This window comes from Harpegnathos saltator, unplaced genomic scaffold, assembly GCF_003227715.2.
Source record: "Harpegnathos saltator strain DR-91 unplaced genomic scaffold, Hsal_v8.6 scaffold16, whole genome shotgun sequence".
In the NCBI taxonomy this organism is placed as follows: Eukaryota; Metazoa; Arthropoda; class Insecta; order Hymenoptera; family Formicidae; genus Harpegnathos; species Harpegnathos saltator.
In genome coordinates this window covers 2,266,507-2,291,368 of record NW_020229939.1, presented here as the reverse complement: position 1 = coordinate 2,291,368, position 24,862 = coordinate 2,266,507, and the positions used below count along the sequence as shown (strand labels likewise).

At 40.8% G+C, this 24,862-nt stretch overlaps 1 protein-coding gene across 2 annotated transcripts in view; it reads right to left on the bottom strand.

Moving 5' to 3' along the window:
- Nucleotides 1-12,060: 12,060 nt before the first annotated feature.
- LOC105191805 (tachykinin-like peptides receptor 86C) overlaps nt 12,061-24,862 on the bottom strand; it is a 55,722-nt gene continuing 42,920 nt past the window's right edge. Inside the window, exons 5-9 of one of the 2 annotated variants that reach the window (XM_025296796.1) lie at nt 21,936-22,086; nt 20,760-20,956; nt 16,152-16,273; nt 13,447-13,613; nt 12,632-12,690 (exon numbers count right to left, since the gene is read on the bottom strand). In XM_025296796.1, the coding sequence (XP_025152581.1) occupies nt 13,474-13,613; nt 16,152-16,273; nt 20,760-20,956; nt 21,936-22,086 (610 nt within the window). In that variant the 3' untranslated portion in view covers nt 12,632-12,690; nt 13,447-13,473. Of the gene's footprint in view, nt 12,691-13,446; nt 13,614-16,151; nt 16,274-20,759; nt 20,957-21,935; nt 22,087-24,862 lie in introns of both variants that reach the window. The other variant, XM_011155462.3, reaches the window with a different exon arrangement.

Genomic DNA, 24,862 nt, shown 5'->3' with positions numbered 1-24,862 from the left:
CCGCTATTTACAAACGGGAATGAGTATAATGAAACTATAATTAACGTTGCTCCATGCTAACAGGACTGTTCCCCCGCAGTTACATCGGAGACGAAATCGTCCTGCAATTCTGCGCTATAATGGACTATGTAGACGTTTTTCTTCATTTCGTTCCGGCACGCATTATTCTCCATTCAGCGCTGTGTGTTACGCGTCGCGTGTGACTAGCTGCTATTTGAGATTTTCCACTCCGCGAAATACGCCGGAAAATACGTAGATTCGGCTAACATACTTACGTAAGAACTCGCCCGATTCTTTGGAATCTCGCAATCGCAAAATATTGCGGGAAAATCCAATAGGTTGCTCTGTACATAAAAAAGATAATGTCAAAGCTGAAGCAGTAAAATTTAAAGCGATTGGATCGGGCGATCCGAATGACCGCTCGTTCTCTTAAATAACGCTTATATAAACGCTTAAATAAACGCGCTTGCGATGTTAATGCAAAACGGGCGCTTATCTCTTTCCGCGCGCGGTTACGCTTTATATCGTGTGACTTTCCCTCCACGCGCGCTTTGGCGGAGATGAAAAACGCTTGACGTGTTTTTCAACGCGGGACTGTATCTCATCCGGTTTATCGCGTTTAAATTTTGCCGAAAGCCATCACCGTCCTGCATACTCTGTCGCGTTAATTTCCTTTCGGATGAAAAACCACGTTAAACGCTCGCGAATCGCGCATCCTCTCGACGGGGATGTAGTGCGTCCGGTATTACGGGTGAAAAAAACGGAAAATCTCCTTCCTTCCTTCCTTCCTTGCTTCTTTCCTTTCCTCTCTTGTTTCTCTCTTCTTCTCTTTCTCTTTCTCGTCCAACGTGTGAGTACGGTCGTACGTATGTACGGCTGGTATCATTTCATTTGTCAGATTTGACGACGAGCGTTGTCGGTTTTATAAGACCGAGTTGGCGCAGTCGTGCGCGGGGACCCGTGATTTATTCGCGGATAGACCACGGAGGGTGTTGTCCTTTATAAAGGGTGTTCCAAAATTCACGCAAGAAGTAATTTTGATAGAAAACACAGTTTTATAATTAAAAATTGTAAATTTTTTATTGATTCATAAAGTATACAGTATAGGGTTATATATATGGAATAGCATATCGGGTAAATGGCCTTCACGGCTTTGCTGGCACATATGCACTCTTTTGTTGAAATTTTCCATGACCGTTTTGCATAAATGTGGCTGAATTTCGTTGATACAGCGCTCAATTTCCTCCTTCAAGGCGTGGGTGGTCGTGGGCTTGTTGGCATAAATCTTAGACTTCAAAAAACCCCAAAGAAAAAAGTCCAACGGCGTTAAATCGCATGATCTGGGCGGCCTGATCTGATCACCAAAACGAGAAATTACACGACCAGGAAATGACTCATGCAGTAATTGAATTGTTTCTCGGGCTGTATGGCATGTGGCACCGTTTTGTTGAAACCACATGTCGTCCACATCCATATCTTGCAATTTAGGCACAAAAAACTGGTTTATCATGTCGCGATAGCGAGCACCATTAACTGATATTGCCTGACCAGGCGCATTTTCGAAGAAGAATGGTCCGATGATGCCTCCAGCCCAAAATCCGCACCAAACAGTGACACGTTGTGGATGCATTTGTTTCTCAACAATCACTCGTGGATCTTCTGAACTCCAAATACGACAATTCTGTCGATTAACTAAGCCATCAAGATGAAAATGAGCCTCATCGCTGAAGATGATTTTGTTCGAAAAGTCAGCAACCACTTGTTGTTGTTCCATAATCCATTCAACGAACTCTCTTCGCTGTGGCCGTTTACCCGATATGCTATTCCATACATAACCCTATACTGTATACTTTATGAATCAATAAAAAATTTACAATTTTTAATTATAAACCTGTGTTTTCTATCAAAATTACTTCTTGCGTGAATTTTGGGACACCCTTTATTTGCGAAGCTCCGGCTCAGTGTGGACCTTTGGGCCATGTACTGTGTGCGTCGCACAGTTACGCATCATTAAGATTATGTAAACTGAGCCAGCTATGTGTTCACGCGGAACGCAATGCGTTACCGTGCGGATGCAGAATTGATCGAATGCGTCGTAACTTCGTCAGCCTGTGGGTCGCTTAGTGACGATAACTGACGAAGCACGTCGGCGTTAATTCAGTTTACATTTCAGTTTACACTTCTGTAGCTAATTTGCGAATAATTCGAGGTACTTAGCGCGGCGGATTATTACAGTTTACCGACCATTGCGAGAGCAGTAGCTCTCGAGGAAAATTCAAACGTCTCATTGTCATCGATATTCAAATCTTTTTCATTAAAATTCTTGCGATTAATAAGGTCGGTGAGATCCTGGTATTAGTCGACAATATCGATCCACAAGTGATTTCAAGCGATTAATTATCGGGCACGTGGTGATTAAAATCTCGGATACATCACATCAGATTATACGAGCCAATGCAGCGCTTACTTCGAAAAAAATTACGGAACGTGCACGCGCGTATTTGAAATTAATTTGTCCACCTCTGCGGTGAACGCGACATTCCAGGGGAACGGTCATCGGACAGTCACGGAGAACAGAAAGTATGAATTGCGCACATAATGACTATGCGTATTATATCGCTTCGGCGCTTAAATAGTAAAACTATTTAATATCTATCCCGAAAATCGCATGACATTTGCACGGTAATCAAATTGCACGGAGTGCAAAACAAATGTTTTGCGCGGCAAAACAGGAATTTATTTGCACGAGATGTAGAGTGCGTTTTCGTTCGTGCGCTTTTATTCGAAAATAATGGCTGTAGCCACCATTTACCGTTTAAAGCAATTATCTCACTTTTATTCATATAATATAGTCAGATTACAAGCCGCGGAGATCACCTTGCATGCGTGCGCGCGCTTTGTCGACTAGTTCACCATAAATTATGCAACGTTTACTTCGCGCAAAATATACTCACTCGTACATTTTACGGCCAATTAATAAGCGCGATAATTCGCGATTAGCCACTGTGCTGTTAACCCTTTCACTGCTGAATTAACTTCAACTTGAGAAAATTAGTAAAATATTTGGTAGTCCTACGTTTTTTAGGTCGCTGATTACGAATCTAAAGTCAAATTTACAAAATTCAAAATGGCTCACTCAATATGGCGATCATGATGTACAAAATTAATGAAAATTCCAATTATTATTAAATAATGACCAGGTCGTAATAAGAACATATGATTCTAGACGATGGAACTTGATCGAGCTGGAAAAAATTTATGTGGGAAAATGTTCAATACTGCATATTTATACTCACTAGAGATTAAACATTCATTTTTGAGTAAAATAATATTGATAATATGATAAATTGATAATATGTATAAAAGATGGAGATACAGAATGAGAAAACTAGGAAAATAGAGCTGAAAAGTGCAAAAAGATCAAATTTCGGCCGTAGAAATATTTGTTTATAAAAAAAAATCTAACCTGCAAAAAAATACTGAAAAAAGTATATAAGCGTTTTTGTACAACATCAGAAAAATATTTGGTGAAAATTTCAGATCTCTACATTCAATACTCGGCGAGGAATCGATTTTTCCCTAAAAAAAGTATGTTTTTTCAACTTTGATTTGTTATAAATAATCACAAATGAATAATTGGGTTTAAAAACCTATTGGAGTATGTTGAACAACTATTCAGTTATCTGGAAAACTCAAATCCCCGATTAGTTCTTCAGAATTATATGATTTACGCAAAATTGAATCAAGAAAAGGTGGGAAGAATACTTCCCACTAACAGTGAAAGGGTTAACACCGCGGGCACGGTCGCTCAAATCTCTCGATCGTTTTTCTTGTCACGCAGGAATAAAAGTTGCGACGAGAGACTAATCTTTTAACCTCGAATCAATGTCGCCTTATGGTCCGAAATCCTCCAAAATCAGCGCCTCGTGCTTGCAACCTCGGGATGCGGCTCGTGAATAGAAGTAACACATTCGCAAGGTATTTGCCACGGATACGCGATGAAAGACCCTCAAAGCACACCGCGTATGTCTGTATACATATACGTGTGTGTGTGTGTGTGTGTGTGTGTGTGTGTGTGGATGTGACAGAGCTCGTTGTGCCGCGAGCTACCCTCGCACAGTTAAATTGGGTATTTACGGGCTTAATGAATTTACAGGCTTGATGTGAGAATTGTGCCGCGAAATCTAATCTCATCTTATTCGCAATTTCGACCGAAGATTCTGCGATGTCGACGCGGAGCCATTTTGCGTAGCTTGTTGGTTCACCCGTGGAAAATAATATCTCTAATTGCACGCTCTTGCCTCTCCCTTCTCTCTCTCTCTCTCTCTCTCTCTCTCTCTCTCTCTCTCTCTCTCTCTCTCTCTCTAAGAAAAGGAAAAATCTCCCTCGCCTGGAAAAATCTTCCCGACCAAACACTTTGAGTGACTTTCGACTGTATTATCTCGCGTAATATCCTGTTACATATACGCGGCTCGATATACGCTCGATGAACGTGCGCCTCCGGAGACTTTTGTCGCTTGATACGACGAACGTTATGCGCGATAGAGCAAAATTTAACGTCGCCGTAGGGCTGTTTGCGCGTTGTATACATCTTCTTCTTTTCATGACACGTCGTAACACAACGCCAGGCGGTTGGCGATGCGGCTTACGGCTCTTTTCAGTTAGATACGAATCTCACATGAACCCAGTGACTCCTTTCCCCTCTTCGTCTTTGTCTCATGGTACTCACGAGAGATACGTCTTCGTTTATTATGCAAGTGAGGAACGGAGAAGAGGTGGGTGATCGAGAAATTAATTCCTTTCCTCTGACACCTGCCCACCACCTTGGCATACACGTATATGAATGCTAGGAGATGCACAATTTCAAATATGCAGTCGGCACAATTCCATGAGCAGCGCATCGTGCGAATCCCATAATTCTCAATCGACGACAGGCTGTCGTTCAAGTTCCCTGTGCGCTCGCGGCGATGATCGCATGGAACTCGATAATTCCGTCACGACATCGCGCGCCGATTGAAGGGAAATGGAAAACATCGGCGCAACGTGCCGTCGGCCGCTCGATATAATCGCCTGATACGATTACTCGCGTGTTGCGGTGCGAAAGATCCTGGCGATTGTCAGCCGGGATCGACGCGAAGCGTATACTCGCGATTGGCTTTTCGTTCCTTTCCGTACTCGCGCGAGATCATAAGTTAAATGCGCCTCGTGTCACGTGTTAGCAAGAGCATGCGGTATCTGGATCTCGAGCTCTATGTTCTTTTTAACACTGCTCCTACGTTTTTATTTTCCCTTTTTTTACGTCCGCTCACGGGGCTGAACGCGCTGCTCTCAGCGTCCTTGTATCTCCGCGTTAAAAAGTCAACTCGTACCAGCACGGTCATAGGACGTCGACGGACATCGTCCTTGCACGATGCAAATTGCGAATTCGCCGCTACTTCGCGTGCAATTGCGACGAACGCTGCGCTTTCGCATTTACTTATTATTGGAGTGTGCTGGCGCATACTTTAAATGCATGCTACGCAAATAATGTAATTCGAGTTTCTTGTAGTATGCAACAAATATAACCGGGATAGGAGTGAGGATAGCTTCGGGAATGATTTACGAGAGAGACTGCGAATGATATTGCAATATAATTGAGAGAGTCACATAGTCGCAGGAGGGTTTTGGCTCGTGGCAAATTTTCCGCCGAATAAGCCGCGACGCATCATCGAGTCGCGACATTAAGATATATCTTCCCTCTACTCTCCGTTATAAAAGACAGATTGGGTGATATAAAGGTCCACGTAAAGCAGCTCGAGAGCAGCTGATTTACAGCCCGGGAAGATTTGAGTCCTTCTTTCTTCAATACTGCGAGCCGCCGACATTTATTATTTCGGTCGTGCGTTGGAATTTGAATTATCCGTATCCGCAAATAAACGTACATATCAAAGTTTACGAGTTACAAATCATTAAAAAATGCATTTTCCATCGATTCGTCGGTGAAAACAAAAACATACCATGAAATAGAGAAATATTATGGTTTAAAGGATATCGAAATGCAATTATCGTTCTATCGATATGTCTACCCGATTCTACAGCTGAACAGGAAAAATCAAGTTCCACTGTGTGAGATTTAAAAACTCGCGTACGATATGTAAATACGACCTATCGATCTCTCGATTCGTGACTGTATCGGCATAACTAAATACAGAAAAGCTTGAGGCTGAGCTGTATTTTCCAACGGCAGGTCGTTGTGACGTTTGTGTCGTCTGTCTGATAATTATGCGACGTTAATAATTAGACTTGTTAGCTCGATTTAATGCCTGAATATCGAATCGCAATCCGCTATTTTAAATACCACCCACATCAACTTCATCACGAACTGCCTCCTATATCCCTTTGAAATAGCGACAGCTATATTTAAAAGGGCAAATACAGCCGCAACTGCCGTAATTAAAACTGGATTTTTAAATATATTGAGAAACTTGATTGTCGCGTCATTTTTAAGTTCCATTAAGCCGTAACCTTCCGCTGTTCTCCGCGGCGAATCGACGATCATGTAAGCCGCCCGTAATTGTTCTCTGAAATATTTCATCGACAAAGAGACGATTTGTCGAACGTGATGTCACAGAAGTTTAACGGCAGAAAATCGATAGAAACAGCGGGAATGTTCGAGCAACTCCGAATGAATATTTCGATCAAATTCGTAGACGCTGAGAGAATGTTTGTTTTTCTCATCGTGCTTTTTATTAAACGTTACCGTTAAAGTTACAGCTGTTGTTTCAAGCTTTTGCTTTTGCGACTATGAAGAAGATACAGATAAGGCGTCCTCGACAAAATGATTCAGTGCGGGAAAAAACGGAGATTAGAAGAATCTTACAAATAACGCAGCTGTATAATCGATGCAGCTGTAAAAATGGAGCGATTGTATCTTCGAAACAACCGCTTCCTTTCTCTCGCAGATAAGCGATACACTGCTTGGCGATCGATAGAAAAAATAGGTTAAAGAGCGAAAGCTATTATTGCGGTCTTAACAGTGTTACGCTCGCACGTTATATCCATTATGTTGTCTCTTACCTCACTGCAATTCCCGGTGGCTTTCGTACTTAAATTATTAATTAATTGGCGCAAACGCGCTCGTTGGTTTGCATAAACTGCGAACGCTCCGCACGGAGCGGATACAATAAACATTGTACTGGCATGCTCGGTAACGAGTAAGGAATTAGAAGAGAACGAATTTTCCGGTTTCCCCGAGATAATAGCGGGAACAGGTAAGAAAGCCAGGTTGAATTTAATAGTATGCGCGAGTCATTTCTTAGCGTGCTAAATGAATATAGCCGAGCGCATTCAAATCTCCCGGTGTACATTGCGAGCTATTGTTTATACGTCCGTAAGATGCAAGCACCTGTTCCTCGTGGTGAGTTTTTCAACACGCGCTTTCCGCGCGGCGATTCAATTTACATACGCCAACCGCACTCGGAACCAATTAATTGTACAGTTTCTCGCCCAGTCGCGTGATTTAGACAAGTCACCATGATATTCGTTTGATGACTTTCGCTATGGGAGAGTGAAGCAGCGAGTATACACATTTTTGGATCGTAAAACGCGAGCTAACCGAATGAATTATTATTTCGTGCGGAGTATTTTGACACGGTGCAATTCATTGAGACTCCGAAGTTCGTAACGAGCTCTCGTGAGCGCGCTAATGAGAGTAATAATTTTCTATGTAATCAGTATAAAATTATAATTCGCGGGTCAAAGAATGAAAAGCTGGCATGTAACTGAATGGTTCATTCAAGAACATTTCGATGAGACGAGATTGCAACGGAGTACGTATTAATTAAACGTACGTATTAAAGCGTTTTCTCGTAAACAAAGTTTCTTTGAGGACCATTGTGAAAGCGCAAAATTAAATGTTAATTAACGTGTCTCCGCGCAATGACAATTGCCGCTTGATGTTTTTCAAACGATATTCTTAATCTTTATGAGAGAATCCGGACAAATTCAAAGAGACGAGATCAATAAGTCGCTTCGTTTGATCTTCGTCGCGAATAATTTCTGCACTTCCGCGATTCCAAATGCAATGACAACAATATCTATCGCGTCGATTAATTACGTATAATTACGTATAATTACATAAAAATAGAGAACTCAGGAACATGAGCAGAATGCGTCTGACATATAGACTTCTATATATAAGCTAGACTGAGAACTTCCATTGGTTTTCATGTATAAAAGTTAGTACTCTATATTGCGACGTTTTTCACTAAACAAGATGAGACCCCGTAATGAGATGAGAGTCGCGCAAGATTTTCCGTCGCAGGAATTCCGCCGGTAGCGGAACGTGGCGGGTCCGACCCGACCGAATTTTCTACCGAGCTAAATATCACCAGGTTATTAGGCGCCAGGAGGCGGCCGTACTACCAATAGGAAGAATCCTTCCGGTCTTCGCAGAGATATCGGCTCGGAGGCCCCTACTCGCGGGACCTCCCAGGGAGCGTTTCGCGGTCCTGCCGCCGTGCCCCGCCGTCTCGCCGAATCTCTCCCCATCCGCCCCAATCGCCGGGAAGACCCCCGGCGTCTTAGGCCAAATTCGCGGGCGCCCCGCTCGCACGGCGTTCCGCCGCCAAATTACCGATTTTATCTCCGAATATTTGCTCGGTAACGGGCGCTTCAAGCTGCCACGTTACAATATATTGAATGAATATTGAATGTGAACGTTGAATATATCATTGAATGTGACATTGCAAGAGGAAATATTAAATATTGGATAAACATTAACATTTTCTGGAGTAAAAATGTCTGTACGGTGCAGTTACATTCCCTTCGGGACCTTGCAATGTGCATGCGTGAAATTTTAATAGATACTTTTAGGGGACGTGTTAAAAAGACGAAGTTATCGGTTTAGTGCAATGATTTTCAAACGGTATGCCGTGAAAGGATCTAAGGTGTGCCGCGAAGATTTTTAAGAATTTTAATTGTTATCTTTTTATTACAAATTATAATAAATTGTTTCTTTTTATTTTTTGGCGTGATGGTACATTTTATTGGTGCCAATAAATAAATCAAAGAAGGTATATTCTTTTCCATTACTTTTTTTTTATTATCATGTGTAATTTAAGTGTGCCGCGGAAGTTTAACTATAGGTTCAAGTGTGCCTTGAGATAAAAATGGTTGAAAATCACTGGTCTAGTGTATAAAATAGAAGTCTGTGATCTGAGACACGACGCGAAGCGACATTCTCATCGACCAGCGCTGTCGATCGACTCGTCGCACAGTGGGAACAAATAGAAATTTACTGCTCAAAAATCGCTAGAGATCACAATTTTATACCAATCGGGATGCGTTTTTTTTTTAAATTAAACGTTAATCAATGTATTAGGTTGTTCGGAAAGTTCGTTTCAAATTTTTGAAATAAATTAAGAGCGCAATATTTTACACAAAGAGGAACTTTATTGAAGCAAATATGTACCGTTTTGTTCAACGACCTTGGCCCATCTTTCAGGAAGCTGCATGATGCCTTTGCTCCAAAATAAAGGTTTCTTATTGGCGAAGAATTTATCAAGATGACTTTTGAGGACTTTCAAAGACTCGAATTTCTTGTCCCGAAGAAAATTTTTTAAAGAAAGAAATAGATAGTAGTCAGATGGGGCAAGGTCGGGAGAATATGGGGGATGAGGAAGAACGTCCCATTCGAAGTCTAACAGCTTCCTACGGATAGACATTGCGACGTGAGATCTGGCGTTATCATGATGGAAAACAATTCCACGCCTGTTGGCCAATTCAGGGCGCTTCCGTGCGATGGCAGTCTTCAGTTCGTCCAGTTGAAGGCTGTACTTCGCCGCGTTGATGGTTTCGTTTGGTTGAAGAAGCTCATAATATACCACGCCCTTAAAATCCCACCAGATACTCAGAAGAACCTTTTTCGCGTGAAGCCCCGGCTTGGCCACTGTTTGTAGACGCGTCGCTGGTTCCCCACGACCTCTTGCGGCTAACATAATTGTATAGGATCCAACTTTCATCGCCTGTTACAATCCTCTTCAGGAACGGTTCTTTTTGCTGCCGTTGAAGCAGCATATCGCAGACGTTCACACGTTCCAGCAACTGCCGTTCATTCATTTCGTGTGGCACCCACGCATCCAGTCGACTTGAGAATCCTAGCTTCTTCAGATGGTCATGCACGGTGGAAACAGACTTGTGCAGAGTGTCGGCGAGTTCTCTAACTGTCACTCGAGGATTTTCGTGCACGAGATCCATAAGAAGCGTTTCATCAACCTCCTGAGGCTGGCCTGAGCGAGCTTGATCTTCCATGTTGAAATCGCCAGCTTCGAATCTTCGATACCATTTTCGAACTGTCTGGTGAGTGACGCAGGCATCTCCATATACTGAGAACATCTCATTCAGGGTCTGCGAAGCCGTGAAGTCACGTTTAAAGCAATATAGCATCACATGACGAAAATGGACTTTTTGGTTCTCCATTTTTCAAACTGATTTCTGACGAAATAGTTGCACTTAGGAAGATCTGCGAAGTTTCCTTAGCGGGCTCATAGATCCGGGAATGTTTGTTGACAAACATAAAATCGTTTAGAGCGTCCTCGTTCTTACTGATTACATAGAAATGTGGAGCGCGCGAAATTTGAAACGAACTTTCCAAACAACCTAATAGAAAAAAAATTGTTTAAACAATTTATTTAGAAAATGATTGTTTTGAAAACTTGATGCTTGATGATTTGAAAACATAAGCTACATATTTGGTTTTCGTGAGAACAATTCTGTTATAAACAAATTATTTTGCAACTTTTTTGCGCTGAATTTGTTATTTTTATCATATTTCATATCAGACTTCACATTTATGTTGAACGGCTTTGTATACTCTATGCAACGTATGTACACTGTGTTAAAACAATGATTTTGTTTATGTTGACAGGAGATTAGTAATTGTTAATTGCCAAATTCTGATTTTTATATCACATTCGTAACCAGCGATGCTGAAAACCTTAATACACTGTACTGCGCAGCGAAAAGATGGAAAGTTTTTCCATTTGTAACAGAGGCTCGCAAAACTTGATAATTTCTTACAAATTCTTTTGAATGTTGCAAAATTTAAAAGAATGTTTTCAAAAATCGGGCTCGACAGTTTTTTTCTACATTGATTAACGTTTAATTAAAAAAGAAAACGCATCCCGATTGCTATAAAATTGTGGTCTCTAGCGATTTTTGAACAGTAAATTTCTATTTGTTCCCACTGCGGAGGGGCCGCTTGTTCTCGCGCCGGCGTATACATCGTGTTTTCGCGCTGTACTCGTTTCCAAGTGAGATGAACGATCACGTGTCGACACGGGGCGACAGAACAGCTGCTTCTAGATCGATAAGAGTAGGACAAGGCCGTTCTAGCTGCACGCCGTGCCCAGGCGACGTGCTATCACGTACGTTGCGGTATTTCTTCCTGGAAACGTATCTGTGGCACGCGTCTATTGTTTTCTGCTCATACCTCGCACGCGACCTACGCCACGACGGCAGCGCCGGGCCGATCGCGAGCGCGAATCGATGCGGACGTCGATACCTCCGCTTCTAGATATCGTAGTCTCTACGATACGTAGTCGTTGAAATAAAAACTATCGGAAAGGGAACATTACCATTCGAACTTTCAACGGATGTAATGTCGTTCTCTCTTGAAACGAGACTTTAATCGAAATAATTAGTAAACGCGAAAGCATTAGATTTTTGTGTTTACGTTAAAGTGAAAATCTATGCTATTTAATCTGTGTTGAGAATCATTGAAAATCCTCGGCTCGAATTTGTCATACAAAGCATCTGCTTTGAGTTTTACGCAAATAGGTATAAGGCGCAATTTGAAAGATAGAAAATAATAATAACGCGGAATTTACTACGATTCGGATATATTTGAGAAATAATCCGTTAGAAAATGTTAAATGTTTAAATGTCTGTCTCACAAAATTATATAAAAAGAAGATAATAAGCACAAAAATTGCTGGTATATACGTGTATAATGCACATAATCAATAATCATATTTGAAGGATTAAAGTAATAATAAAGAATTTTGGCGAGATGTTTCAGTACAGATAGATAAATCACATTTATTTCCTAATAATTACATAATTCGATCATTCCGATATAAACTAAACAGTAACGACGGTTTATCGGAAAATAGCGTATATTATCGCGAATGCAAGACGCATGTTTTATATGTGTACGTGTGTGTGCGCGCGCATACACACATTATATTTATACACTTAAAACACAGTTTATATTTATTCAATTACACCGCGATGTACGTCCAATTATTATACACAACATTGAATTTTCTCCGTTCCCCATAATTCCGCACACGTCCACTCCACATTTACCAGTAAGAAAATAATATCTTGTAAAAAGTGACGAGGCGAGCTATTACTTATTATCGATTCGTTAACTTATTGGCCGTTCAGCGACCGTACGATCAGAGCTGGATTATATGATGTCCCGATTATTTCTCCCGTCCACGCCGTCATGATGGCACACGAAAGCTGCGACACGGAGTGCATGGCACTCTCGCGACGCACGATTAAACTAATACTCGGCTCAGATGATAGAAATGCCCTCTTTAGACTGGATCTTCTCGCAGACCGTTCGGGGGTTTATTTTGAAGGTGTGCACTTGACTCTCCGCGGTGCTATGTCGCCACTTGATGGAGGTCGACCTGTAACGACCTGGAAACAAAGAAAAGTGTGCACAAGGTTAAGCGTTTGTCGATGCCATTTTCTCGCGGTCGAGAGATATGATGGGTGATGCGAGATGTGTACCGCAGCGAGCGAGCGAACGAGCAAGCGAGCCCGGTTCCGTTACACAACAATAATAACGTGAACAAGCGCCTGAACGTGATAAATATCATTCGAGATATTCGAGCGGGGGGAGATTCGACGGAGAATAAAATTGAAACGTTTACGCGATGATTTATCTGAGCTTTGTTAATCCTCACGCGCCGTTGTGCGAATTATTCCACCGACACGTAACGTAAACTCGCATCTCTATGTGTGGTGTTGACGTATCGCGCGTAATTTTGTCTGACTGAGTGATTCTCTCTGCGCTATGCGCTCGCGGCATCGAAAAATTATGTGTTGTACAGTCGTGTTTTTCTCCGCGGGTGATACGAAAAGTCGCGGCGGTAAATTGAGATCGCTGCGGATAACCGACGATGCGGTGACAAATTGATGTTCGAATTGGTTCACGCTGGCGCTCTTTCTGCAAACTGTAAAGCGCAGTAAAATAAACTGTGTGTATCGTTTTCAGCTCGAGTGCGGCCGGTATCTCGAAGAGATACTTCTATCCTCTTTAAGCTTGTAAAGACCCCGATTTCCTAGCGAAGATATGAGCTACTTGTTAAACATATCGCAGCACGAGTTCGAGATCGGGTGCATGTTTATGTGAATGAACTCCATTGACGTAAGACTTGATACGGCACGCACCGGTCGCTGCGGTATACCCTATAGACGTTATACAGAAATTCTATGGTCCCTGCTATTTATTCCGTGACGAATGGCATTTCGAGGGATGCAGTTGGATCGATGAGCATCTCTAACGAACCGAGACACTGCGGTTTGCTCGCGCGACTTACGTGAGCGACGAACTTCCGCTGAAAAGAAAATGAGATTAGATTAAACAATGTTCGCGGAGACACTTGTCTGCCGTGGCGGAGACTGAAATTCCGCGGATAGCTGGCGCGAAAATATGACTTGAAACTTGACGCTCGTTGCCGAGATCTTGCGCGACGACATTTTTCAACATAAACTCGCGGCACGTCGCGCGCTAAATAAACTATGCCAACGACTCGCGCCGCACGCGAGTATGTACGCGACGTCGTTATAAAAAAGGATGCCATCGCTTGCGTCACATAATGGAAATATCTCGGGCGGGTTGAAAATTAATCATATCGGCGAAACGCGCGGCTAATAACCATGCTCAGAACAATGATTTATGAAAGCAATCTCATCAGAGATTAGTCGAAAGCCGAACGTGTGTAGAAAGCGGCTTGAAACGCGAATTACGATATGCTGCACTTTTCATCCGCCATCAATTATTCTTCGAACCCGCGGTATTAAAATCTTTTTGTGGTCCACAATATACCGTCGCTTTCTGATCGCGCTTGCTGATTTCGAGGTTCAACGGGCGAAAGGGAACAGCCGTTCGGATCGCAAATCAAGCGGCAATTTCAGATTAGCCGCGGGATCGCGTAATCCAAAGCCCGAGAAAGAAGAATTGCTCCGTGGTGATGGCACATTTCCGATGGCTTTTTTCTGCTTTCAATAGTCGAATGTCACTTAACCCTTGAAGGGTGCGATCGGCACGAATGAAAAAGAGATATCGCTGTTGACGTCTTGGCTCCGTTTGCGCATTCAGAAAGTTTGATCCGCATTAATGACGAAGTTCCCTTTTGCGTTAGTGATGTTCCCTCGCACAGCGAAACGTGTAAGCAGTATTCGATGAAAATGATGATTCATCCTCTTAACGTAAGTTGCGCCCTGTGTTTCTGAATAGATTGAAAACAAACGATTTGCACATATGATGAGCATAGACATAAATTAAATACTCACATGCGCTTTCAGAATAGCCGCAGGCCAGTAGAACGCCGGAAATTGGCTTTTTGGGAAAACAGGAAAGAGAGAGAGAGAGAGAGAGAGAGAGAGAGAGAGAGAGAGAGAGAGAGAGAGAGTGAGAGGATGAGTGAGTGGGGAGGCGAAAGAAGGGTAGCACAAACGTTCGCGTCTCTTTGTCACCCTATCTCGAGACATCTTCTTGCCGGAGACGAAGGGGACGAAAATTCACGTGAACGAACCTACTGCCTTCTCTACTCTTTTTCTTTTCTCGGTTTCCAACTGCCAAACTCTCAACTTTTTGTTGGAATGCTTGGTCGACGATGTATATGCCATTTAACTCTTTTGCAGTCGTATGCGAGATACCTGCGTCTCAATATCACTTCGAGTGATCCTTTGGACGAAATACCGCACGAGTCGGCTGTTTGTCCCATACTTTAGATGAAATAATTCGCCAAATTGCTGCCGTTTCCTTGCTGCGTCGGTAGGACACGATATCACGCTTTGTTAATAACGGCCGGCTTCACTCTAACATTTGCAGAGGGCGAATTTAATTGGACGATTGTAACGTCCAGACACATGAAATTGCCCTTGTTTCTTTTATTCTCTCTCTCTCTCTCTCTCTCTCTCTCTCTCTCTCTCTCTCTCTCTATCTCTATCTCTATCTCTATCTCTATCTCTATCTCTATCTCTATCTCTATCTCTATCTCTATCTCTATCTCTATCTCTATCTCTATCTCTATCTCTATCTCTATCTCTATCTCTATCTCTATCTCTATCTCTATCTCTATCTCTATCTCTATCTCTATCTCTATCTCTATCTCTATCTCTATCTCTATCTCTATCTCTATCTCTATCTCTATCTCTATCTCTATCTCTATCTCTATCTCTATCTCTATCTCTATCTCTATCTCTATCTCTATCTCTATCTCTATCTCTATCTCTATCTCTATCTCTATCTCTATCTCTATCTCTATCTCTATCTCTATCTCTATCTCTATCTCTATCTCTATCTCTATCTCTATCTCTATCTCTATCTCTATCTCTATCTCTATCTCTATCTCTATCTCTATCTCTATCTCTATCTCTATCTCTATCTCTATCTCTATCTCTATCTCTATCTCTATCTCTCTCTCTCTCTCTCTCTCTCTCTCTCTCTCTCTCTCTCTCTCTCTCTCTCTCTCTCTCTCTCTCTCTCTCTCTCTTTCTCTCTTTCTTCCCATCCTTACACCTTCCCTTTTTCTCTCTTACGCAAGAAATCTTTCGCACAAAAAATTGTATTTCGCGGAAAACACACGCAAGAGGGAAAGATTTGTTCATGAATTTTGTTGAAATAATACCGTTAATATGTCTGACGCACACAACACGCTTCCAAAACCGTCATTGTAACGGAGCACTCGTTGTGAAACGGCAGACAAACGATACGGAGCCGTCAAAAATGTCTCGTTCCAATTGTCGGCCGCGTGAAATACAATCGCCAGGTGACTCGCTAGTTAAGCGAGTGTGAAATGAAAACGCAATGATATACGTCACGGACGCAACGTTGTCTCGCAACCCAAGCAAGAAGGATGAGTACTCACCGGAATTGCAGGCGACCGAACGTTGGAATCCTGTTAATTCCTGCATTTCATGGCTTTGCGTGTTCTTACGACCTATCGCGCGGCAGCATTTACAGATTACTAGCTTAAAGTAAACTCGAAATCTGAAACAGATAAGTGCAGCTATGACTGTAACGTCAACATGCTGTAAACAACGGCTTTGTTTATACAATTTAAGCCGGTAGCGTATTTTTTTCGTTTTAAGATCACGAAAAAGACGGTTAGTTCGGCAGCTTAGTAGTGACGGTTAGTCGCTATTTATTAACACGATTAACGCGATTCCTCAAAATCGCAGGTACGCGCGAGTGAAATTTCTAGGTCGACTAAAGTAGATCGTCGTGATCAAACGGATTAGAACTTTGAGCACGAACCGGTGATGATGCGCTCTCTTTCTCTCTGTCTCTCTCTCTCTCTCTCTCTCTCTCTCTCTCTCTCTCTCTCTCTCTTGATATTCCCGTTTAAAATGAAAGATGATTGACTTGTAAATCGACCAAATAAGCGAGGGATCCTTTATCGTTAGTAGCAGCGTACATTCTTCTTTACATTGGTATTTATAATACTTGCGTCGAATTTTGATCTTTCTTCTTTGATGCTCTATACTGAAGCAGAACGTAGTCAATATTTATTTTGAAATTCTGTAATCATTTTCTAAAGTAGAGAATTGAAAAGTGCAATCAATATTATTTGTAAGAAAATCGATACCTCTCAAACTATTTTCAACACAAACTTTGAGACGTCTTTTCAATTTTTGTCCTTTATGCGCGTTGAAATAATTCGTTGGTTTTTTTTTCTCTTCCGTCTTAAGTAACCGATATAGTGCGGTAGCATGTAGAATTTATTGAGTTTCATGGATACAATCCGGGTAAACGATCTTCTTTCTTACTTGACTTGAGTGCTGAGTCTTGGTAGCTCGTTTATAACACCCTCTAGAGAGATGAGAAGAAACTCCATTTTCCTTTAGTGGAAACATTGATCTTCGGATGAAATATTGAAAAGTCTAATGGCATTGACACGAATACCGTTCTCAATTCAGAGAAATTCATTAATTCAGAGAAAAAATGCTTCCGTGTGCACTTATATCGTTATAGATATCCCGCTGCATCATCAAAACTTAATTCATTAATCGAAGAGTTCAGGTCTATCAATATTAGACAGAAGTTTCGTAATGTTTATTGAGTTTAATTTAATAACATCACAACGAATAACATTGTTACTTGAAGATTGATCATTGATCATTGATCAAACTTTTAACGAGACCACGTCTACCAGAAGGACATGGTTGATTTCAAAAGCCCGATAATCTTTTAATATAATTAATATCGCGCAGCGAAAAATGCACCGATTTCTGGAGGGGACGGTATTTATTGATAGAAAATTCTAGCGCTCCTTTTTATGCAACTTTTCTTCTTTCTCTCTCTTTCTCGCTCCCGAATCCATTATAGGCGCCAATTGTCCGACGGCGTGTAATCTTCTCTTGTGAAACGCTTTCCGGAGTAATGAGGTATTACAAATGTGTACCTGATCAATACATCAGACGGATAGAGCGTACACACAAGGACCATACTCGACAGATCGTGACCTCCTTAACTGTTAAACCCATCGATTATTTGGCCCTCACTTCCGGATAAAGGAAGGATGACAAAGGCTCGTCTTCAGTTCGATGCAAAATGTCGCATGAAATGGTACATTTAACAACAGCGTGTGCTAGCGTCTCATCAATCCACATCTTTCCTCTTCATCTCTTTTCCTCGGCGCGCGACGCCTGTAAATTCGAGCGATATCGAAAACGAAAAGTGGAACTCGCGCGTTTGTTATGTGCTGGCGGCCTGTCAAACGCGTCTAAAAACATGTGCTTATGTTCGCGCGTAAAACGCGCATATAAACGCGTTTCACAACGCGTGTAACAGCCGTTTTATCGTCAGTGTCAGCAATATTCGTACGCGATTGTTATACGATCGGGCGATATTAATGGAACGATAATTAGATTTCATGTGCCTCTCCGTTGTGTATCGCAGCGCGACGGTATTGTACAATGGCCGTTGAGTATGCAACAGCGGAGAATGCAAATAGCGAGACCGATATTATTGTAACCTAGCTGTGAAAGGTGTCGCACCTCGAGTTTAATCAATTGGTCATCCTGTTGCATAGTATCATGGCTTAGCGATGGTTCGGGCAGTTTAACAAAGTTTCCCACTGTCAAACTGCAAGTCTATTGTGCGATATATATTTCACATATTCTGCTACATACTTTTGCCATCTTCATTGTAGGAAAGTATTCCGTTCTTCCGCAACTTGTTCAAATCTTGAGAATCCGAAATACGTGAGAAAATGTCGTGATTTCGTGATTTAGCTCGAAAATAGGACGCGAAGTAGTCACATACGGGAATATTTTTGTGTGCTTCCTAAACACGAGAAATGGTTAAATGTCTGTTTAGGAAATGTTTCTGTCGAAAGGACTTTTTTTTAAGATATACTCTAACTGTGACGTTATTGTTCTTCTCGGTTGCTGCTGATTACGAAGAAATGTCTCTAATTGTCTTACATTTTTCTCCGAAAGGCTGAGTGAAATCTAGAAAATTAAATCTTTCTCACTTATTCTTCTTGATCGCCCACGATTGTCTTATATCGAGGACAACGTGGTGAAAGTCATCGTCGACACGACGCAGGAATCGAGTGTCTCTCCGCTACTAATAGGGTCGTCTAAGGGTGTAAACGATAACAAGATCCCTTCTAGGTACAATGAAAAAGAAGTATGAATCTCTGATAACGTTCATATCGCGAATGTTCAACAGAGAAATCGATTCGGTGCTCGAACGTAAAAAGGCTGATCGAGTCGTACACCGGAGAAATACTTAGACTATCGTGAAGCGACATGCAAATGTGTAAATGCATAATTAGATTGCAAACCAAAGTTCCTCGTGGTTATTCATTGGATCGATGCTTGCATTATTGATTAAGAAGTGGTGACGCGGGACCGCCGGATGATTCATATTATTCAGATTTTGGCGCATGATCATGAAGTTTTGAGAGAACGATTATGCTGGTAATTTATATTCATTTTAAAGTATTATATTAATTATACTTTGGTGAGGTGAGACTGCGCAGTTTCGCTGGAAAGTTGATGGCAAACTTTCAGGACGAGGGATTGTATTTTTGACAACGTTAATCCTCCTTCCTCGAATTCAACTCCGTTCTCTGTGAAATTGTTGGGAAATACTTTATGTAATCCCGAGAGTTGTCCAATTTTTTAAAGTATTACGTTCGATTAGATATTACGAGGACTTATGTAAATCTCATCTAATATATGAAGTCCGAATTATGATTCTGTTTAATGGCGATGCGAGAGAAAAAAGGAAGATTTTATCGTGTATATACGAGGGTAGTCCCAGCACCTGACCTGACAAAGAAAACACAAAAAATTTAGGAAAAAATATCTTTATTTCTCTACATAGTCTCCTTTTAGCTCAATACACTTTTCCCAGCGATGTTCAATAACTTCGATACCCTGTTTATAGTGGGAATCGTCGAGCTCCTCAAAATAGCCATCGAGCCACCTTGGTCCATTGTTTTGACTGTTCCTTCGTCTCAGGTGTGAAGTGATGGACCCATGTTTCATCCATGGTTATGAATCGACGCAAAAACTCGGTTTTATTGCTGCGAAACTTCAAACACTTGATTGAAACATCCTCACGACGCTGTTTTTGTTCCAATCGCGGCACCCATCTTGCGCACTCAGCTTTCTCATGTCCAAATTTTCAGTCAATATGCGATGTACAGCACTTTTTGAAATGCCTACCATGTCTGCTAACTTGCGCACTTTCAGTCGACAGTTATCCAGTACCATTTTGTGGATTTTCTTCACCATTTCTGGCGTGGTCGCCTCATTTGGTCGACCACTGCGATGTTCGTCTTGGCAGCTCATACAGCCTCGTTTAAACTCTGCCACCCAATATTTTACTGTTGTAAACGAAGGAGCAGACTCCCCCAGAGTAGAATCTAGCTCCGCTTTGATATTGGTTGAACTGAGACCTTTCAAATGAAAGTATTGTATCACATAATGATGACCAATTTTTTCCATGTTTACAAATTCACTGAGAGCGTTCACTATTGATGGCTGCCAAACAAATACTAAACAACGTAGCCAAACGTCGTCAAACTTCAAACTTAAGCTTTATAAGGTTGATACTTTCTACCATAGTCATTCTTTTCAAACAACAACCGCTATCTATATGTCAGGTCAGGTACTTCTGGGACTACCCTCGTATGTATGTATATACATATATATTTTTTGTTTCATTCGTCATGTTATTAATCTTGCTGTGGACGTATAAATTTATTGGCGTCTTATCCGGGAACGGAATTATTTCAAACTCTTCTCTGACGTTTAATTTATCAGTCTTGAAACGTGATAAATTGATTTTGCACATTTCTTGAAGATTATTTGATTCCATCACGTTAGCGTAACAGTTCAAAAACAACATTACTTTGAATGTGAAATTATTTTTCTAGAAAAAGATTACCGCGCTTCGTTTATTAAGGAAAAGTTTTACAACGCTATTCATGTCAGACAAAGTAAGAATCGTGAAATACCTGTTATTCATCCAATAATATATGATCGGATTGACCATAGAGTTGGACATGGCAAGCCAGTAGAAGCTTAGAAATACGTGTTGTACGTAACTACTTTCCGCGAAGTGACGATGATGATACACGAAAATGAAGAATCCCTGATATGGTAACCAGCACACCGCAAATATTGTCACCACGACGCCAAACATCTTCACAACCTGTAAAAAGTGAAGAAAATATTTCAAAAAGTCTTATGCAGAGCGTATGTTCTATATTAGAGACTTGTGAAAATTTATCGGATCAAAAATGAGTTTTTTTGCAAACGCGGAATCAGACACTTGTTAATTTGCAGTCACTCGCATGTGCAATCTTTGAAATTGCATTTACGCTCAAACACTAATTAAATCAAATATAAATAGCGAGTGTTCCACTATTCTCCTGCGAGTACATCGCAGTGAAATTTAGCGCATTGATTTTGCCCTCCTTGTTGCATAATAACGCGTTCGCGAAAACGGTTTATAGTCGCAATTATTCATGCCTAATCTCTAAATTTATATGCAACCATACGCATTGTAGTGTGCACAGTGTTAAGTAAAGGTATTAAGTGATCATTTAATAGAGACTATTGTCCTGAACTTTCCGCTTATGGGCGATTCCCCGACATATATATTACGTTCATAGCAGGTTATTAATTTAACATCGCTAAAGATACTTGCAGTATCACGCAAAGTGTGGAATCTGGTACGTTGATTTATATAATTAAAAAAAAATGCATTTCTACTTCTTCTCCTATCTCGTTTTTTCTCTTTTTTTAAAAGGGAGAAACTTTTGATTAGCGTGCAAATGAATGTCAAGTGAATCTGCAAACCAGTTTAAAGTTGCTCTGATTCAATTTACGAGAACTCTGGTGTGCTTTAAAATTTTCAGATAATTGAATTTTGCGACTCTCTTCTATATATGTACATTTTTTACGTTTTAATTGCGGTTATTTCTTCAAATTTATCCGCTTTTCCACGGGATCGTGCGGTTTAATGCAGTAAGACACGCGGATCGACGACGATGTTTCAAGATATTTACTCGCACTCAAGATATTTATTCTCATTTATTGCATCGATTTTTTCAATCACTCGCACGGACGCAACGCATCGCAAGGATCTGCTTAAACGACATCAACGTAACAGGACATCGACAACGTACCTTACGTTTCGATTTCATCGATTCTCTCTGGTTATGAGTGACTTCGCCGATAGATCTTGAGCAGCACAATTCGCGACCCATCAACCCGTAACACACAATCATCACTGTCATAGGAATCAGATACGTTACAGCCAGGAATAGAAGATTGTAGCTGTAGAATAAACGATTTATGTGAAACGCCAAAGCAGAATCGCCGTTGTTACAGCAAGTTTGATTAAAGTCGTAACTCGTCTCATAAATTGCACCCGTGGCCGCGGCAACGACGATTATTTAAGAAGGAGGGAGAGGAATCTATCTCAGTTAATCGAGATTGTCTGCGCTCGATATATGGTACAACAATATAACAATCATACACGACAAATTGCTAATCTTTCATCCTTAGCAAAGTTAAATATGCGGGAAGCGAGAACTTCCATCGTTTCTTCGGCTAAATACTTGTGGGAAAAAACGGTTCTTTTTTGAGATTGAAAGTTCCACGATTAGTCGCGTTATTACACGATTAAATTATAATTGAACATTCAAACACGACAATCGAAATAGCTCTACCTCTTTTTCACGTGTGAGTCACGTGTTAACATTTGATGTTTGACACGACTCGGAATGATAATTAATTATCGTGTTTTTTTAATTGTTTTTTTTTTCATTTTATCGAATATATATTTCGTTGCGTCGCGTTCCTGCAGAGAAAGTGGAGCGCAGTTTCAAACTTATCCTTGCAAACAGCATCGATTGGAGTTTCAATGCCGAGACTCTGGAGAGCACGCATGGAAATCACGATTGCCAGATAACTTAAATTCTACATAAGAGGAACATTCTGAGAGATTACTCGAGACTTGATATAGGTAGAACTCGTATGAAACTTCAACTACCATTTCGGCATTGTACGGCACAATGAACGTCGTTGCCTGCTGAGCTATTTAAAATTATCTCATTGCACGCTATTAGAGGTGCACCGAAACGGTTACACCCATTGTTAAGGAGTAACATCTGAGTGAACGCCTGAAAACACAGAGTAAGTTTGGCAATTTGTTGTAGTTAAATAACAACATGGATGGAAAATTGGTTTGAAGGCCGCTAACGTGCGTACCTTAAACTACACAAAAACAATCTTTTGTTATTATTTTGCCTCAAGGCGGCACTCTCCAAGTAAAGCCGCATTTTTCTCATGAGTCCCCGCAGCTTGCAGCAGAAATGCCGTACACTTTCAAAAAGGACAAAAAGGCAAAATTTGTATTAATTTACATTAAATTTGCTGGAGAAGTACACACGTATATGTTAATATATTGATTTTTGTAGAAATGGTGAACATTAGGAAAATAGTTTCAGTTTTATCCAAGAAATTCAGTGAAAAAATATTTACAATAACGAAAGTTTTAAACCGATCGTAAAAATCATGTGTACTTCTCTAGAGAATTTAGTTTAGCAGCTACTGTAAAAATTTCGAGTGGATTGGATGAAATTTGTTAAAGTGCTGCTGCAAGCCAATTCGAAAAACGTGGTTTTACTTGGAGAGCTTCAGCACCGTCATCTTGAGGCAAAATAATAACAAAAAATTGTTTTGTGTAGTTTAAGATATGCACGTAGGAGGTCTTCAAACCAATTTTCCATCTATGTTGTTATTTAACTACAAAAAGTTCCTAACTTATTCTGTTTTCAGGCATTCATTCAGATGTTACTGCTTAAGTAAACCTAACTTAGAAACACTTCGTTGATAGCTATAGAAATTCGTCGTATAAACTCCAATGTTATACGATGTTCTTCGCCAAAGGTGGCTGCGTTGCATTAACGATTTCAAGTTCCTAGGCTATCCGAAACAAACGAAAGTTTCGGTGTGCGAGGTAATCTGAAATTTCACTTGTATCATATATATGAGATGCTCTTCGAAATCTTGCGACCGCATTTCGCGAGGAATCTATTTAATTAATTGAACATCCATCTTCCCGCGCTTAGCATGTACATTCGATCGGTACTGCCGTTACAATCTCACGCGCGCGTTTCAATCCCGATGCAACAACGTTCCAATTCGACAACAGCTAAATTTTCTCTCGTATAGATGTCATGAAGGGTATGTAATGATACAGTAATTAAAGTAAACAGCGCAATAAAAAATAATAGGCTACAAAATAAAAGTCTATTACTTTTGTACGATAGTAAATCTAGGGACGTACCGTTTATATAGTTAACGAATACAAAACAAACGTTTACCATTGCGTCGAAAGAAACCTTAGACAATAACATGAGCCTTGCAAAATACATTGCAACCTGGATACACAAACACACGTAGTAACAATAACATGGAGAAGCTTGCGATTCAATGGTCGCCATAACAGTCAGCCTGACGCAGAGGTGAACGCGTGATGAAGTCAGGTTGCGTTATGCGTTATTTCGCAATCGCATTTTCTCAAATCGATCGATGTCGGGATATTGATAAAATTAATTCAATTATGGTACTTGGCGCATGTGATGTTGGGATAATGGTCAGCAATAACAGCAATAACATTGAGAAATGTAGAAAGTGACTATCGTTACAGTTTTACCGGATTTAAGAGAAAAATTTTGTCGAGTTTTGTGTTGAATCGGACAACCTCTCTATCGCTGCTGATTAGCAAAATTATCTTTTTGTTTCCGATCCGACAGATCCTGGCGGAACTTGTGTCCGCACCGGGAAGCCAGCTACACAGTTAAAAACATTTCGTACTTTTGTTAAAATTATTTGTGTGTAGAAAATTTTGTGTTAAATTTTTTACACAGTCGTGTATTAATTTAACATATCGTTGTTGTGTTACCTAGACTTTTTTGTGTTAAATTAAGATTATCTATTTTCAAGTGTTAAAATGACATTTCCAAGTATTAATAACACAATTTCACAAATAACACAATTTATATGTAAATGTATGAATTCCTGCTATATTATACATATTTTATAT